General features: G+C 43.2%; 1 protein-coding gene across 1 annotated transcript in view; it reads left to right on the forward strand.

The window, feature by feature from the left end:
- Nucleotides 1-16,553, forward strand: part of RFX6 (regulatory factor X6) — an 82,386-nt gene extending 65,833 nt beyond the window's left edge. Inside the window, exons 15-20 of the mRNA XM_019538190.1 lie at nucleotides 4,734-4,851; nucleotides 5,949-6,071; nucleotides 8,781-8,990; nucleotides 9,932-10,444; nucleotides 13,298-13,516; nucleotides 15,842-16,553. Coding sequence (XP_019393735.1) covers nucleotides 4,734-4,851; nucleotides 5,949-6,071; nucleotides 8,781-8,990; nucleotides 9,932-10,444; nucleotides 13,298-13,516; nucleotides 15,842-16,008 — 1,350 coding nt within the window. The 3' untranslated portion in view covers nucleotides 16,009-16,553. The remainder of the gene's footprint in view (nucleotides 1-4,733; nucleotides 4,852-5,948; nucleotides 6,072-8,780; nucleotides 8,991-9,931; nucleotides 10,445-13,297; nucleotides 13,517-15,841) is intronic.
- The last annotated feature ends 1,981 nt before the right edge of the window (nucleotides 16,554-18,534 follow it).

Here is an 18,534-nt window from a genome sequence, read left to right on the forward strand (position 1 = left end):
CACGGTAGACTAATTTTTTGTGCTGCCGGATAGTCCTGTCAGATACAGGTGGTATCCAGTAGCGCAGTAAATCACTGCACTTAAATGCATGTGCAGATAGTGATGTTAGAATTAGTTTGCTCCAACTCAAATTGGGCCAGAGTATATTCACTCTTATTAGTTGCATATGTAGATGCTCCCACTGAGAATCTATTCTAATAACTTAAAAGTTAGAACCAATGCTGAATGTTTTTTTAAAATCCCAACACATTCAGTGACCTCTAAATAAAAAACTCGGCGACCTCTTAATTCTGGCCTCAGAATCAGTACCCCAGAGAATACATATAAAATAAGTATACTCCATAATTTTTTTGACTTCCCTGGGATTGCTCAGATGAATAAGGTGAGCTGGAGTTGTTCCCTAGAGATGTGGCTCTTTAGTATTTTTTATATTATTTGTGTGAATTACATATGCTTCTATTTAATACAGAGGAAATTATATATAATGAATATCCACAATAGATCACTTATATGAAACGAATAACACCATGAAGTGCCCCATTGTAGTTTTAATTTGAGCAAACTATTATTACTCAAAATATTTTAGGAATGACTTCTTATGGAGAAGTAAAATATTTTTGCTGTACCCATATTAAATTATTTAATATCACCAGCACATAGGTTTGTGTACAGTTAAATTATCATTATTATTATTACTATTATGTTTTGATTTCTACAACCAAAACACTTGTGTATTTGACAACAGTAACTCAAACTGGTTCCTGCTCACCTGTCAAGACCTGCATTTCATTCTGGGTTGCAACTGGAATAGCAAATAGCACCCCTACGTGAGACTTAAAGCATCTAAAATACCAGAGTATTAGGGATATTCTGAGCTTCAGGAAATAGTAAAATTAATGACTGTAAGGCAAATGCCTGACTCTGAATCAGGCCTTTACAGTGTAGAAGAAGCTATAGGTGCCGACTCCGTGGGTTCTCTGGGTCTCAGGCATCCATGAAAAATATTAGTGGGTGCTCAACACCCACAAGCTATGGCCATTTTGGTTTTATGCATTAGAGCTCTGTGGCTACTTGCAAATGTTAACCCCCACCTCCCAAATGCTTTACTAAAAGAAGGAATGCTTTATTTCAACCTGGGTGTACAGCATCTGTAAAGATTAGGCACGTCAGTAGGGCTTTTGGTCACTTTTAACTATAGCTGATTCAATCAGCTATTAGATAAAAGTGCCAAAAAAGCCCCACTGAAGCACCCGGTCTTTACGGATGCGGGGCAAGCTGGATTAAAGTAACGTGCTGCCTCTTCTGGGCATGCACAGGGCTCAGCACAGGAATGTGTCTAGTTTAAAGTAAAGCACCATTTTGTTTTGTTCTGGGTTTTTTTATGTTTTCAAGCACCCACTGGTAAAAACCAAAGTTGGTGCCTATGAAAGGAATGTTTCTTTACAAAAATTTAGAAAATGTAGTGATTTGTGGGGATCCTGGTTTTTTCTGATAAAAAATTGCAAATTCTCTGATAAAAACTCCAAAATCCATGATTAAAATGAAACACAACTATATATACAGGTATCAAGTGAACACACTGTTTTATTGATATATTTACAATTGTAAAGTAATTTGGAAGCCTACCAGTGCCTCAGTCACTATAGTAAAATAAATTCTAAGTACCTATAAATTTTGGTATTTGATTTGGGGTTTTTCATCATAGAAAAATCATCTCTCTCTGCCCCCTTCACTCACCAGGATGCAGGTCCAGGCCCTTCACTCATTACCCACAGCCCCCTGGACCCTACTTGTACCCCTCACTCATCACCCACAGCCCCCTGGCCCAGCTAGTGCCCTTCACTCTGCCCCACAGCCCCCACAGTCCTGCTGGTGCCTCTCACAACCACAGCCAGATGAGCCTTAATCTCCCTCCACAGCCCCCACCCAGCCCTGCTGGTAACACTCACCCCCCACACACAACCCCCTGCCCTCCCCAACTGCCAGGGCTATGGGGCCAGGGACCTGGGTCTGCAGCCCTCTACTCCCACAGCAACACCCGAGCCCCAGTTGTTGCCTGCAGGAGACAGTGACTGCTGCAGCCCAAGCATGGAGCCCAACGTGGAGGGGTGAGGCTGACTCTCTTCTGCGTGCATTCCTGGGGACAGTGAGGGGGGCATGTGTCTTCCAGATTGGTGCTCAGGGTGGGGGTAGGCTGCCTGCTGCAGGATCAGGCTCCCTTTCCTGCTCCCTTCCCACCTCTGCAGCCTGTCAAGTGCAGCAACACAGAGCGGGGCCAGGCAGGAAAGCTCATTGAGCCATTATGAGGGCAGTGTTCCTCCTGCCTGCCTCAGAGCAGTGGGGGTGGCAGCATGGGGTTGTACCCGTCGCTGCTTCAGGGCAGACAGTGGGCAGTATGGGGCTTACAGCGGTGATATCAAGCTTCCCTGCCTGGTCCTGTTGTGACCTGCTGTGCCAGGTCCCACCCACTGAGCTGTGGAGGCCCTGGGGGGAGGGCAGCAGGGCAGGGACCTCAAGCCCACAGCAGGCAGCCCACATCCACCCCCACTGTACACACAGATCTGGGGACAGGTGCTGCCCTGCCCTCCCAGGAGCATGGACAAAGGCAGGGAGCCGACCCCATTCCCCCACTCCCCAAACAGTCTGCCTATGGCCCCATTCTGCTCCCCACTGGGGCCCTGTGGCTGCACATTGCAGCCCTGATCCCCAAGCCCCATGCATGGCCCCACCCCCAGCCCTGCCCTGCTCAGCCCCCTTTCTACCCCCATGGGGGCCTCAATTCCACTCCCCCACAGACTTACCTGTGGGAGCTGCTCTCCAGGTCCCTCCTCCTGCTCCCCCTAGCCCCTTGCAGCCTAGAAATCTACCAGCCTGCAGAGAACACTCTGCAAAAGAGCAAAATTTGCATGTTTCTCTGTTAAAATGAAAACTGCATTTTTCTCTGGGAAAAAGGAATATCTGCGGGTTTTTCTGTTTCCCCACGGGAAATGGAAAACCTGGGTCCCTGGTGCTTTGTAATACTGAAATCTGCTCCTCACATCTTACTAAGCACTGTAATATAAATGGGAAGGTAGCTAATAAACAGAGGAATGATTTCTAATCCTGGCTCTGCCGCCAACTTGCTAAGTGACCTTGGACACTTTCACTTCTGAGTATTTCTGGTATTGTTGCAAAGTGCTTAGCAACAATTCCAGAAATACACAGAAGTGAAAGTGTAGAAAGAGGAAGAGGGCCACACAGATGCCTAACTCCCATCAATTGTAAATGACATTTGAGCCCTTGAATATATAAAGATAGAATTTTATATTTACTAACTAAAATGTTATATTTTGTTCCCTAACTCATCATGGGGAAACAACCCTGGAAGACATATCTGTTTGTTTAATACAATATCACATAATAGATACAGAATGGCATGTGTATCTGTAATCATCTAGAAAAAATGAGAATCACAAGTGCCCACTACATGAGTCCAGTTTAGGTAATGATTTACGGTAAATGTAATCCTTCCATTGCCCTCCACCTTCTGTTCACGTTAAAATGCAGTTATTGTGAGACTCGCAAACCTACTTCTTTCTGTTTGCCATTTGAGAAAATGACAGCTTCTAATGTTACCACATACAGCAAAGCCCTCCTGGTGAAGTGACAGCCAAGAGTAAATAAATAGAGGCCAGATACAGATACCCAGTTTCTACCTGGAGAATCACCATTCTCCTGGTAGAAACCAAAAATGTGCAGATGTTCAGTCTTTTTCTCCCAAAGCATAAATGGCTTCCAGGAGAAAAATAACCTGACAACAACTCAGGTTAAATCACTCCCAGGATAGTTTCTTCTGTGATCAGCTGGGCAGCAGAACAGCAAAGAGGAGCCAGGCCTGATAAAGCCTCCACATGCCCAGCTCCCAGCCCTCCCAGATTGGAAATTGTTAGTCCCATTGCTCATCTGAATGATGGGGACAAGGGAAAACCAGAGGGGCTGAGAACTGGAGACGCAGAAGCTTTCCCTAGCCCAGCTCCCAGCCCTTCTGGCTTTCCTTTGCCGCCTGAACTGCCCAGCTGACCTGGAGCAGTGCAGAGGGAGTTAGGCTGCTTCGCCATCCATGGTGGCAAGGCCTTGGAGCTTTGTCATGACAGCAAAAAGCTCCACACTGCTTTGGGTCAGTCCAGACCAGTAGGAAGCATGGACCATGCAGAGTCTTGCCATAGCAGCTTCCTTTCCCTGCACTCCTCCAGGTCAGCCCAGGGAGTTAAAAAAAGTGAGGCTATTCTGAAGGAAGAACCAGATGGGTTCCCACTATGGGAGAATGCCCCCCTCCTGCCAATCACCTGATTCATGGGACAGAAAGGGACATTCTTCCAGGGAAGGAACCCTCCCCAGCTGTCTGTGGTAGCTGCTACTTTTCAGCACCTGTCAAGTGCTACTTTACAGCCAGCACCCTTCCCAGGCAGGGGACAGTGCAATCTGTCAATTAACAGGCTTCTCTAAGGGTGGGGGTGGTCATTTAGGGGTGCATGCTGCTCCTTTGAGACATACCACTGAAGTATTCTACCTTCCAGCCAAACCGAGCTATTCTGTTCAGCCAAGTGGTCTAGAAATCCTATGAACTGTTAAGAACAATTCACTCTCCTTCCTGCCTTGCCGTGTTTCTGACTTCATGAAAGGGGTGGACTTCCCTGTCTGGAGAAGTAAACTTAGTTTACTTATTGATTTTTCTTTCTTCATCTCTCTTTTAGGCAAGCAAACAAAATGGAAGGTCATTAAAGAAGAGAGCTCAAGATTTCCTTCTCAAATGGAGCTTTTTTGGTGCCCGAGTGATGCATAATCTCACCTTAAACAACGCATCAAGTTTTGGTACTCTGGGCTTCATAAAACCCCATCTATTTCCTGCCCACCTGCTGAGTGCTCTGGTTAACCTTCACACCACCTGAAAAATACATGAGATTGTCCTGATATTTCTCTGACCAGATTCCAAAACACTGTATAACGTGCATTGCCTCCTCCCTCTTTAAAAAAAAATCGTAGTGGTAATTCATTGGAAGCTGGGGTTGATTATTAAGCTTTTAAAGTTATTTTTTTTTCAAATTAGTGTGTCATTTAGGAGCTACAACTAATAGGTATAATTTGATTGAGCAACAGAGCCACAATCACATTTCCCAAGATCTGAGAAAAGCAATTTAAACTAATATTGTGTATGAATCCATTTAGTAAAACAGTGACTGTTTTTTTCAGTGAGGCCATTTTATAAGAAATGTAGCTAAACATCTCTAGGTTTAGCTCTAGGATTCCTAGGCATGGAAATGCAACATTACATTTATGGGTTTTTTTAGGATCCTAATACAAATAGCATATCCTAAAGTATTATTTTTTTAACATTTTAATGTCCTTCAAAATGGGTATTTCAAAATGAGAAAATGCTTCTGAACTAAATGAAAATCACTTCTCATTAGCACATCATTTCCTAATTTCTCTCTGTAGCTGCAAATTAACTTTCATCTTAAACTGAAAGAGCATTTGGAAAGCCTACAGGGAGATATCTGTTTTAATGTGATAGTTCCTTGAAATAAGCTCCAATACTTTGTCAACCATTGTCCGCTTACAAGGCAAACAAAAATAAAGCAGAGTCAGGCACATTCAAGTCAAGCTCAGCCTTATCTAACTCCAGTGTGTGCCCTCTTCAAGTATAAAGCATGTCTCACTTTCATCAGTATTTTTCTTTGATGTAATTAGTGGCCAAATAGCCTCCAGGACAGTAAACAATTGAACTAGGTGGGCCTGTGCAAAGAGAGATTAGAGCTAGAAGTCTGGCACTATTCCTTGTTGGTCTTAGCAGGTCATTTAAAGTCCAACAATTATTTGTTTGTTTCACTCACTTCTTGTAAAGTGTTGGGAGATGGTCACAAAGATAACTCAGCTACTCTTTCTCATTCTCTCTCTTTCTCAATTTAAAGGTTCTTTTCATTTGATTCGTATGCTACTAGATGAGTACATTCTGTTAGCAATGGAGACCCAGTTCAACAATGACAAAGAACAGGAACTCCAGAATCTACTGGACAAGTACATAAAGAACTTGGGTAACTGGATTGTGAAGTTTGGTTCTTTTTGCTTTTATTTATGTAAGCCATGGCCCTGCAAGACCTACCTACCTGTGTAACTTAAAATACAAGAGAGGTAATTAGCCACAGTGGTCTGAAGTCAGGTTGGACCTGGTGCCACGCATGCTGCAGACAGCATGGGGGTGGCCTGGGGTGCTGCATGCAGCCTGTGCCATGTGACGCACTAGATCCAGCCTGGGCATCACAGACAGTATACACCCCATGCTGGCCCCATGGGTCATATGCACAGTGAGCCCAGAGCTAGAATGTACTGCATATAGAACAGGGAACCAGCATGATGTGTGTGCACCATGTGCCAGCCCCCGTGCCTCATGTACTGCACTAGGCCACGTGTCATGTGCTGGACTGACCAGCCCTGGAGATTGCTATGCACATACCAGTGTCTGTGGCCAGCTTGGTACATGTGCTTTCTGCTACATGTAAGCTGGACCTAGTACTGTGCATGGCACAGTGGTCTGGGATGTGAGCTGCATGTGGCATCCTGTGCTGCCCATGGCACCAGGTCCTGTCTGCGCTCCTCATGCCACCCCTGAGGGCCAGCACTCATGGTACATGGGCAGGGCTCAGCACCACAAACACTCTGCAGGGGATTGATCCTGGTCCAGTCTGCAGACAAGCTCAGGTATGCTCATCCAGGCTCCAGGACTGGACGAGTTAGACACCCTAAGACTAATTCATTCAGAAAGGTATAATCTTTCATTGGATGCTCTCTAATGAAGTAGGCAGTCACGTACAAAAGTTTATGTCTTTCTGCAGGAGTTAGTCTTAAAGATGCTAGACTGCCCTGCCTTCTGCCTTAAAACACAGGATCAGTCTGGTTAACTTCAGCTGAACTACTTGTGTGCTTTAATATTAAGTATATGACAAAGTATTAAGTATTAGCATAAAGCAAAGAACAGAATTCATCTTTAAAGAGCATTTTAAAACACTCCCAGCTATTATACTGCTTGAATGGTGACATTTATATCGTGTTCCAGGCACTTTAACGTAGGATTATAGGTAAGGAGTCTACTCAGTTCGCGATTTTATGGAAAACACGAAATCTGGGATGAAATCTCCCTGCTTTTCTCCTTCATGTAATTTATAAAAACAAAAAGCTGCCGTGGCCCAGCTTCACAGTCTGCTGGAGGGAGGGGGAGAAGGTGCCAGCTTGTGGGGCCACACAAGGGGCAGCAAACAAGATAGTGGCTGCCTCCTCATCCCTAATCCCCACACTGGGGCCTCTCCACCAGTCAGTGCCAATGAGCTGGGCCTCATGAAGGGCTGCCAGCAGACAGAATGGTGGCCACCCCCTTGTCCCTCCTCTCAGGCCTCTCTGCCAATCAGTGTTGAGGGGTGGGGCCAGTGAACACAACCAGGAAATATCTGCAAAATTTATCTTTATGCTGTGGACCAACCCATGGAAATTGTTTAGTCTCACCGGGTGCCCATACTTGTGCAAAGAGGCTGCTCCAACGCGCTGTAATTACAATGCATTGGAGCAGATTTCATTAATTGGGTCTGCTGGAACTCCAGCAGACTCCAGTGTCTTATGTATCAGTGTCCCCATGCTGAAAAATGGTGGTGGAGGCACTTTAGCTAAAGCTCATTTGATGAGGTTTAGGTAAAGCGCCCCTCCCACCATTTTTCAGCATGGGAAGGCTGGTACACATGACATTCTGGGTGCTTTAATTAGGGCAGCTCTTGGAGCCACTCTAATTACAGCACCCCTCCTCCCCCCACACACTCCTGAAGCATGTGTATAAATGTCCATCATGATTATAGGATCACAGGAAAGGAGGGCTGGAAGGGACCATATGAGGTCATCCAGTCCAGTCTTCTGGACTAAACAAAGCTTAGGAAACCGCATCTGGACCAAATCTAGGTCTCTATTATTCCATATAAATCCAGGATAACTGCATTTGGTTCAGCAGACTTACATCTGATGTACACCAATCTAGATTAAACTCATTTTTAGCTGTTTCTTCATTGTCTAATTGCACCCATTCAGATCAGTAAAGCCCACTGATTTTTATCTTATAATGGAAATTAGCTATTGTTGTTATTAAATTCAGCTCTACAGAAGAGTCTTCTTCTGTTCAGCATTTAAATTCAGTTTGGGGACTATAGTGAGGATGCAGGGTAAAATCTTCATCCCACTTGAAGAACAGCAAAACTCTTACTGACTTCATTGCGTTTGGGGTACTGAAAACTTGAAGTGCAGAAAAGCACAGGTCTCAACTGGGAAAGGGACTTTAAATCTCCCTGTTTTCTCCTTCATGTAATTAAGGATAAAACATGAACCTAATTCATCCCTAGTGCGACTCATCTGACTTAATTTACTGCAGTAAAATTACAGGAGGGATCAACCTGATCCGTGTATTTACTGTTACTGCTTCAATTTGGAGCAATTCTTCTGCTGGTATCTATAGCATAGATCGGTGGGTATAGAACACAATAGAAGAGGCTTGAAAAGGAAGACCACGGCAACACTTAAAAAGATGCATATGTTGACTACATGCAATGTTTGGGATCTTTATAAGATTTTGAATTTTAAAATAAGTTACCAAATTGATCTACTATGTACCATTATCATGAGTCACTTCACATATTGTTTACATGCTGACATGACTTTCCACACTATGTATATGTGCATGGGCTACCAGGTATTTTCACTAACTTTTCCAGATGCAAGTAAAGCCACCTTCACGGCATCACCAAGCTCTTGCTTCCTGGCAAATCGTAACAAAGCGGCTACCCTGGCTAGCGACACATCAGTAAAAAATGAGTGCCTTGTGGAGCAAGCCTACATTTCACTATCAGCTAACCAGCACAACAGCTTGCCCTCTGGTTTGAATCCTTTCTCCCCAGGGGACAATGAGACTCTGCAGCTAACAGGTTGGCATCAGTCTCTCCTCTTATCTTTTGCTGGTATTATTGCTCTTTAAGTCCAGTCTTGCAGAGTTATAAAAAAAAACACTGTGTAAAGTTTATTTAACCCACTGGTGACTGAAGTTTCTAAGTCCCCCTCTATACTGTTACACACATGATACAGGCTTATAAAGCCTTCAGCTACCACTGCCACTCACTTTGATTTAAATTACTGTGGACCTCTTTTGCTCAGACTGGTTTCCCTTTGTACAGAGGGTATGAACATCGTCAGCCTGAGCCCATGAACTGACATGATGGGTAACAACTCACTGTGTTATTGCCTCTAGTCCAGTGGTCCTCAGCCTTTTTAACCTCAAGGCACCACTCCATAACTTTTCTGAATTTAGCAAAACCCCATTTTAAAAACTAATTTCAAATATCTCTTGACTGCGGAAAAATAATAGAGCAATTCTTCTGTTGTAAAGAATTCAGAAAGGCCACAGCAGGTTGAAATGTTTTTGACACTGTGATTTCTTATTTGAAATCTCTGCACTTATTTTGTGAATCATGTGTAAGAATTTGCACACCTAACAGTTCTAAGGTTGCACAATACTCTTCTACACCCTTAAAAGGATCTCATGACACCCCAGAGTGCCATGGCAATCTGGTTGAGAGCTGCTTTAACTACTATTTAACTTGGCAGCCTCAAGGTTGATCAGCATGTGAAGGATGGAACAGGGTACCTCCAAAGAGAATTGTGTGAGTTGCTCTAGCTTGACATAAAGGGTGACGTCTGTGCAAGTTGTAGGCTCTAACAAAGCTTATCCTCTGTTGCAACTTAGAACCATAACTTGTGTTCACCAAGTCATCGGATAGTTATACTTTAAGCTTTAAAGAAACCCTCCCAAGTCAGTGTCTGAAAATGAGACAGCATGATACTAAATAGTGCCAATATTTGTTTCTTTCAGGGCAGACGGAGCTCTCGCAAAGCACCGGCCCTCTGATGACTCCACCCATTTCTCCAGCCATGGTCAGTCGAGGAAGTGTTATCAATCAGGGGCCAATGGCTGGGAGACCTCCGAGTGTAGGCCCAGTGTTATCTACACATTCACACTGCTCTTCCTATTCAGAGTCTCTCTATCAGACTCTCTCACAAACTAATCAGAGCTACTATGGCCCCAACTCCAATTACCAGACCATGTTCAGGACCCAGGTTCATCCAACTTCGGGATCTTATCAGCACAGAGCAGAGCATGGTCGATTTACGGCCTTGAGCGAGCAGCAGTTCTCCAGGGACTACTTCAATAGCAGCTGTGCTGTGTCTCCATACAATGCCAGGTCTCCCTCTAGCTATGGGCCTTCCTCAGCTTCACAAGATGCACATAATATGCAGTTTCTGAATACTGGGAGTTTCAATTTTCTGAACAATTCAGTGTCTTCTGCCTGTCCAGGAGCAACATATCCGTCTAATGCTTCCAATGGTATTAATCCTTAAAAGTCTCCTTTTTTTCCTCTCTGACTGTCCCTTTATATCTAGAAGAAAATTTTTGCTCTGTCTGCTTTAGGCATAAGGCATTCTTCAGTTTCTGTTCACATCTTTTGTCTTCCTATGCATCTGGCACTCTGGTACTCTGGTGACACAGAGCAGCTGTAACTCCATCTCAACCACCTACCTGAGGACAGGTTTCTGCCTGGGGCTTTGAGGGCAACCAGGGGCATCCTCAACTAGCATTGTGGCTATGAATCTCCTATGCCAACCTCCATCTGGCACAGTTCAGATAAAGCAGTCAAAGAGCCAGTGTGTCCCTATACTTACAGTGGCTCAAAAAGCTTCTTAGGCAGCTGGGGTAAGATAAAGTAGCCCTCTCATTACTCTGTCTTACATCAGGAGCCACTGCAGCAGCCACTAGCTCCCAAAGTTAAAATGAAAAAATAAAAGATGCTAAAAGCACTTGGCTTGGCTGCTATTTAGGATTTTGGCTGTAGCATATATTTCTGTGACCTGTAACACAGCTGCCATGTTCCATCCCAGCGACAGTGTGGGTGAAATGATTCCTATAGAAACTGTAGTCTCTAGATTAGTGTATAAAGTGGTTTGGGATCCTTCAGGATAAAAGATGCCAGAAAAAGATGCCAGATATTGTTATCCTGTAGATTTTCCTACTTTTCTACCTAAATCATCCATTCAGCTATTCGTTATTTTGGGCCATATTATAAAAAGGACAGAATGGAATTATGGAATCAATTTTGAACAACTGCGCCTCTATGTTCTGCTTCTGGGTGTCACAGTTTAATTTGGAACTTTAAAATGAAAATTTCATTCTGTGCTAAAACCAGGGGCAAATGTTAGGGTCTCTTGTCTCCTCATTGCACATACATAGTTCCTTAATGCTTAACAGGTTATATGTATACATAATGGTACTTGTTCTAAAGGAACTTGCACAGTAATATTACATACAGTAACTGGTTAGGACAAATTCCAAATTTATGTACACAATTAAGTGAAACATACTGACTAAAGCAGGGGTGGGCAATCATTTTGGGTAGAGGGCTGCTTACTGAGGTTTGGCAAGCCATCAAGGACCACATGACAGGCAGCCCAGAGCAGATAAATATTAATTTTCTAAATTTTTTAGGGGCCCTGCAGGCCAGATTGAATGGCCTGGTGGGCCGCATACAGCCTCCCGGCTGCATTTTGCCCACCCCTGAACTAAAGCATGTCACTCACTGGGCATGTCTACATGAGACATTTACTGAAAAGCTGACTAAATAGCTTTGCAGTAAACATCTACATGTGCATTATTATTAGGGCACTGAAACTAATAAACTTCACTGTAGAGTAGTACTTGTAAATACAAGTACCATCCTGCTGCAGAGTTTTTTTGGGCACAGCAGTGCATGTATAGACACTGACCTGGTGGCTGGGGCATGAAGGTGTGTCAGTATGGAGGCTGCCTGCTGGCTAGCCTCACACTGAAAGAACCTTGTGCCCCAACCAGCCCTTCCGCAGAACATGAGCCTGGTCAGAGCAGCCCCACGCTGGTAGGCTGACCCCTGGGGACTCCTGCTAGCCAGGACTGCTCCAACTGAGCTCCATGTGCTACATATGAATAAACTCTGAAGCTAATTGCTCAGGAGTTAATTGCTCCTGGGTATATGTTCAAATGGTGCGCCTAGGACCAAAAAATTCCAGAGCAATAAGCTCCAGAGTTTATTCATCTGCACTAATTACATATGTAGACACACCCACTGATAACTTACAGCATCTATATTCATGTAGCAAGGCTTCTCTGATGTGCTGTAATTATAGTGTGTTGGAGCAGACTCAGTCGAGTCTGCTAGAGCAGTGTAATTACCATGCTCCAGCATTCTCCAGTGTCACGTGTATCAGCCTCCCTGCGCTGAAAAATGGTGGTGGGGGTGCTTTAACTAACTGGGATTAGAATCTGGGCACTCTCAGGAGCCTCTCTAATTAAAATATGTGTAGCATCTTGTGTATGCAGTGTCCTGAACTGAAAAATGGCGGTGGGGGCACTTTAACTAAAGCTCATTTAACAAGCTTTAGTTAAAGCAACCCCGCTACCGTTTTTCATCACAAGGATGCTGATACACATGACACTCCGGGCACTTTAATTATGGCGGCTCTTTGAGCAGCTCTAATTAAAGCACCACCCCCCTTGCCTCCCAGAGCATGTATATAAATGCCCTTAGAAGTTTCATAAATAATCCTTCATTTTTAGGTTTTGAACAAAAACAGTATAATGAGAGATGTGTTTAGAGTTTGAATTTAAGATCATATAAAAGCTAGTTCTCAGGTTCATATTCTGAGGCACAAAATCAATGTAAGAGTATCTGTTCTAATTAGATTTTTTTCTCTGCATCCTCCCTGGAATCCTAACATTTACCTCTTGATTTTGGATCTGACCTGAAAAAGTGACTTTAAACCTAGAGGGTGCCCACACTCATGTGGAACGTCTGCTTTGATGCGTTCTAATTAGAAGGTGTGGATTGAGTCTGCTGGAGGGTTCTAATTAGAATGCTCCCTCAGCCAAAATGGTGCAGGATACAGCATACATAAGATGCTACAGGCATTTTAATTAGAGCGGCTCCCAAGAGCTACTCTAATTAAAATGCACACCCCTTCCCCAGAGCACGTGTATAGATGCCCAGAGATTTTAATCCAAGGTCTCTTTAGATTCAAAGAGGTTCCATGTTCACCAACAAAAATAACAATAGAACACAGATATTCTCTTTCTGAGATATGCACTTTAACCCTTAGACCATCCTTCCTTTCTTGTGAAGTTTATTTTATCTTATTTATTTCCTCTCAGTAGGATACTATGGAAACAACATAAACTACCCAGAATCTCACAGACTTGGATCCATGGTGGATCAGCATGTTTCTGTAATCAGTAGCGTAAGCAGCATGAGATCACTGCCATCATACAATGATATCCATGACCCACTGAACATCTTAGATGATAATGGAAGGAAACAGGCAGGCTCATACTATACAGATTCCTCACCGTCACTTCTCTGTCGAACCCCTGTTGGTAAGTATATTTGGTGACCAAGCAGCACTATAAATAAAGCTTGTAACACCTTGCTACAATAGTTCTAAATGCCTTGGTTAAGTCCCACTGTCCTCACATCAGTATAAAACATGGGAGGTAATTATTCTGCTGTAGTCAGGATTAGGGAGGCCCCACCTGGAATGCAGGGATGAGTCTTAGATACCACACTTCAAGTTGTGGACAAGCTGGGGAAAGGCTAACAGGGAAGCAACAACAATATTTTAAAAACCATGGAAAACATGGCCTCTTAAGGAAGGCTTGAAAAGACTTGGTTTTGTTCAGTCTAGAAAAGGGAGGGCTGAGGGGGAAAATGATAATAGACATCTTAACAAGCCTCAGAGTTCAATTCTTTCAAGCAGATTGCTGGAGGAAGGAAAAGAGAAACTCTTTTGGGTTCAGGCGGAAGTGCAGCTCCCAGCTGTAACTCAGAAAGATTTTTGCGAAGTGTTCTGAGTTACAGCGTTATCCCAAACCAAACAGAAGTTCGCTGCTGGTTCCAGGGGAGAGGGGACTGGGAGCCTGCAGCCAGGTTCCCCCAGCAAAAGCCAGAGCTCTCTGCCAGTGGTCACTGTTTTCAGAATGGGAGGGGGGGAAGGCAACAAAGGGAGCTTGTTCTTGGAGCCCCTCAGCTGGTGCTGAAGGGTGGAGTGGGTGAATTGGAGTCCCCTCTCCCCCATCTCAGGGGGGCTCCAATACACCCTCCCCACTCTCCAGGGGGGCTGAAAACCCCCCAAACTGAACTCCCTCCACTCCCTTTCCCCCCTCCCATTCTGAAAAAAGTGACAGGCTGGGAGCTCTGCAGACACAAGTTACAAAAGATGGTACGTTTTGAAACGTCTTTATCTCATACCTTGTCCGAAGGGGGGTCAGGTTTGCACCCAGTTGGCTATTTTTAAGCTGTTTGCAGTTGTGCACCTATGTTTGGCCATAGCTATGAATTGCCTTCTGCGGCCAGATTAGGTAAAAATTGTCATTTCTGTCTCTACTCAAATTATGAAAGAATTGGTGTCAAAATCACAGGCCCATTGGCTTGTATATTTAATAAATATGTACATGATGGATTAGTTCTATCTGACAGGAAACTAGTAAACACAATATGTATATGGCTCTTTTGTCCTTTTGCCTTGAAGAAACCTACCTTTAATTTAACTAGTTTTGACACATAATTTTGAGAAGTAGAGGTTCACTAATATATTCAAATATAGGAATGGAATTACACACAGTGACTATCATTGCATATGCCAACCAGGTTGCTGCAGATTTCAAAGAAACACTTATTTGCTTCTGGCATGTGTTGTCTGTCCCCTGATTGTGTCAGCAGTCATGGAATACAGCATGTGCAAAAAATTAGCCAAGATGTTCATCTAAACTTAGGAATAAGCAGTTACCTATCTGTCTTGTGCTACATCTGCTTTGTCACCAGTTCTGCCAGTTGGAAGCAAACACCAAATTTGATCTACTTGCAGGTTGAAGACCTCCAAGTAACCATTTCCAGCTTTCTCACTCCTTTAAATGAAGCTACAGCAGGGGGAGGACATGGCGGGGAACTCAAGCAAACAGGAAAAAAACCTACTTCAGGGATTGTCTTCATCAAGTGCCTTTTGTGTTCTGTGTTGATAGTTGCCAGATGGTAGATATGATTACTTATGCACAGAAGCAGTGGTGCAGTCTGTGAGTCAATAATCAAATGAATGATGCAAGATGGTGGAAGAGGAGGAATACCAAACATACTTGGTTCTGCACACGTTCTTTTTGATGTGGGGTTGTGTTCCTGCTGTATTTCACACCCACAGCTGGATTTCTAACAACATTCAGTCATACCTGGGGTTTCAAAATATCCCGCTGCAAAGAAATGGGAAATTTCTATCTGAATCCAGACAGGGTTCCAATATCAGGCCCTTGCTCTTTGCACTTAGGGAGAAAGTGGACGCGTCTGCATGAGACGCTATGTTGCATAGCAACTAGCTACGTTGCTGTAGCTCATCACTATAGTGATGTGGCATCAATGGACACCAACTGTGATGCCAGTGCTATTGCATAGTAGCTTGTTGCTACTCCGCAGTGGGGTTGAAAATGAGACATGCACCACCAGGAGTTCACAGTACTGGCGGGTACTGCACAGTCATTTAGTACCTGCTGAAGCAAATACTAAAAGACTGTACAGTACCAACTGGACAGTCAGGGGCACCTGTAGATGTGCCCAGTGTGTCTGATATGTAAGTCTATATCTATTTCAGGCAGGCTGTATTTTTGAGAGAAAAATAAACAGAAAACCTGCAGTGACATTTACCTTTTTCTCCATAGCTTCGAATATGCAATCTGCATCTTCTTCCCAGTGCATGTATGGAACGTCTAATCAGTATCCTTCTCATGAAACACTGGAGTCTCATGGACAGCCTACTAGAGAGATGGCATCATCTTTACCACCAATCAACACTGTCTTCATGGGAGCCACTGCAGGAGGCACATGAATCAGTAAAAAGTTGGGTTTTTTTAATTTTAAGAACTTATTTTTCCAGTTCAAGTTTCTAAGGTTTGTTTTGCAGACAAGCCCTTTCAGTGACTGGGATTAAAAAGTATTACAGATTGGTTTTACAGGAGCCATCTTGAAGACATTAACATCCAAAGAGGAAAAACAAGCTGTAATGACTCAGAAACTAATGCATCAGCAAAACAGTTTTCAAGTCAAAACTTCAGGGACAGAAGGAAAAACCAGTGATTCTTACAAACATGCCTTGGTTGTAAAGAAATGATGATACCTGTTTCTAACTTATTAAAACACTGTTTTAATCTTTCACATAAACCTTTTTGTATAAAAAATTGTTTATTTAAAATCTGTGGTGCTCCTTATTTATTAGGATTGCAGAGTCACTGTTTACTTTCTCCTATTTGACAGATTGTCAAATATATGCATTCTACCTCCTAAAGAAATGTTTACAAGGTCAATTTTTACTGCTTCAAATCAATATAGACCAAATCCTAAGATTTCTCCTATTGTGCATTAAAATATTCATTTCAGTTAGTGTCTAATGTTCTACTTGCATTAAAGTAAAAGTGCACAAGAAATGAATAAATCATACTATAAAGAGATTTTTTTCTTTTAAAATAAAAAAAAGAACCTGTCCACCTTTCCTACTTAATTCCCCGCTTCAGAAAATGCAAACAGCTAACTTCTCTTATAGTCAGATAACTGAAAGTAAATGGAAGATGTGCCACAAAATCTCAAAAACACTTCTGGTATCGTCCCAGTCTAGTACTACGTGAAGTAAGTGGAAAGACTCACTGACTTCAGTAGCCTTTAGAAAGAGCTCTGTGTATCAAACATAAGTGAAATGGACATGATCAAAACACATACTGCACACCTCCAAATCAGCTATGCTTTAATAAAACCTCTTTTTAAAAAGATACAAATCTATGTGTGTATGTGTATCTAAGGTATAGGAAGTGAGTGTTCACAAACCTATATAAAAGAAGCAGAGATATAACCTATAACTAACCTAAAGGAGATGTTATTGTAATGATACCATGAAATTGAGAGTTTAAATCCAAAGTTCCCAAATTTAGGGGGATGTTTGGTTTTACCATTCACCAATTCAGCCTGTTGTACACTATTTGGAATTAGAATAGCTAGGATATACTAGGTTCAAGTCTCTGCTCTGAATCAAGTACAACAGGGACTTGAGCATGGCTTTTCTACATCCCATACAATTTTCCAAACTATTTGGCAATAGTTAAAAACTACAATGAAGAGATAAATTAAATGTAAATTTCTGGGATAAGCCATAATGCAACTCAGTAATGACTACTGCTTTAATCAAGTCAAGATAGCAGGATTGTAGATGCACTGTCTGAAACAGAGTAAATGAGACAAATATTGTGATGGAAGTGTTTTTTCTAGTCATGTGTGGTAACGGTAGTGATGCTAGTCTTTTTGGATAGCTGTTATAAAATACAATTGAAATGATTTCAGGCCATACCAAACTACTTTAAATCAAGACTGAAGAACTTTCTAAAAGATATCCCTCAGTTCAAGCAGAAGTTATGGACTTGATACATGAATGATGGGTGAAATTCTATGTCGTATTGGAGATCAAACTATATCACTTGCACTCAACCTTCTGGCACTGAAGGCTGGATATGTGGTGTGGGACTGTGGGTGAGGTCAGTCTATGGGTCAGATGCAGGGTAAGCTAGATGCATAGGGTCAGTACCTGTTTCAGCCCTGCATGCTGGCCTGGCCCCATCTACTAGTTCTGGATGTGGCCTGGCATCTGCCTATCACATGCTCCCGCACACTGACCTACTCATTTGTGCCATTTCTGGACACAGGGTGACCTTACGCATGGGCCCAGCTCCACATACCCCATCCATCTGAGCTGTAGTAATTCATGCTGCCACCACTACCCTGTCACCAAAGTTTTGGATCTGTGCAGAGCCCCACAGGTCAGCCTCAGCCTGTGGGCAGAAACTAAGCACCAGTGGAACAGATGATCAGAACATCCCCTTCTGGCTGCAAAATGTGAGAAAGAAAACAGGAATGGTTTCCCATGTGTATCATTCACTTACCATTGTAAAGTCCCTACAGTACAAAGTGCACAACCCTTCTGGGTTCACTAATATATAAATAAACCAGCAGCACCTAATGTAAAGAACTTGGCATTCAATTTGCCTCAGTGACCAATAATGAATAAAAAATGTCCAAAAATACAGAGCTTGCCCACCAGAATTGGGTGGGACACTGTCGAAGGCCTTCTGGAAGTCTAAGAAGATGACATCGACTTCCTCCTTCACATCTAAGCTTTCTGTTATCTGGTCACAGAAAGAGACCAGATTAGTCAGGGAGGATCGGCCTTGCACGAACCCATGTTGGTTACCCCTCAACATCACTTCCCCTGCAGGGCTCTCACAAATGTGGCCTTTGATAATTTTTTCAAATACCTTCCCCAGTGAGGCTGACCGGCCTGTAGTTGCCAGGGTCTTCCTTCCTCCCCTTCTAG

Source organism: Crocodylus porosus, unplaced genomic scaffold (assembly GCF_001723895.1).
Source record: "Crocodylus porosus isolate Cpor-Errol unplaced genomic scaffold, CroPor_comp1, whole genome shotgun sequence".
NCBI classification, from domain to species: Eukaryota; Metazoa; Chordata; order Crocodylia; family Crocodylidae; genus Crocodylus; species Crocodylus porosus.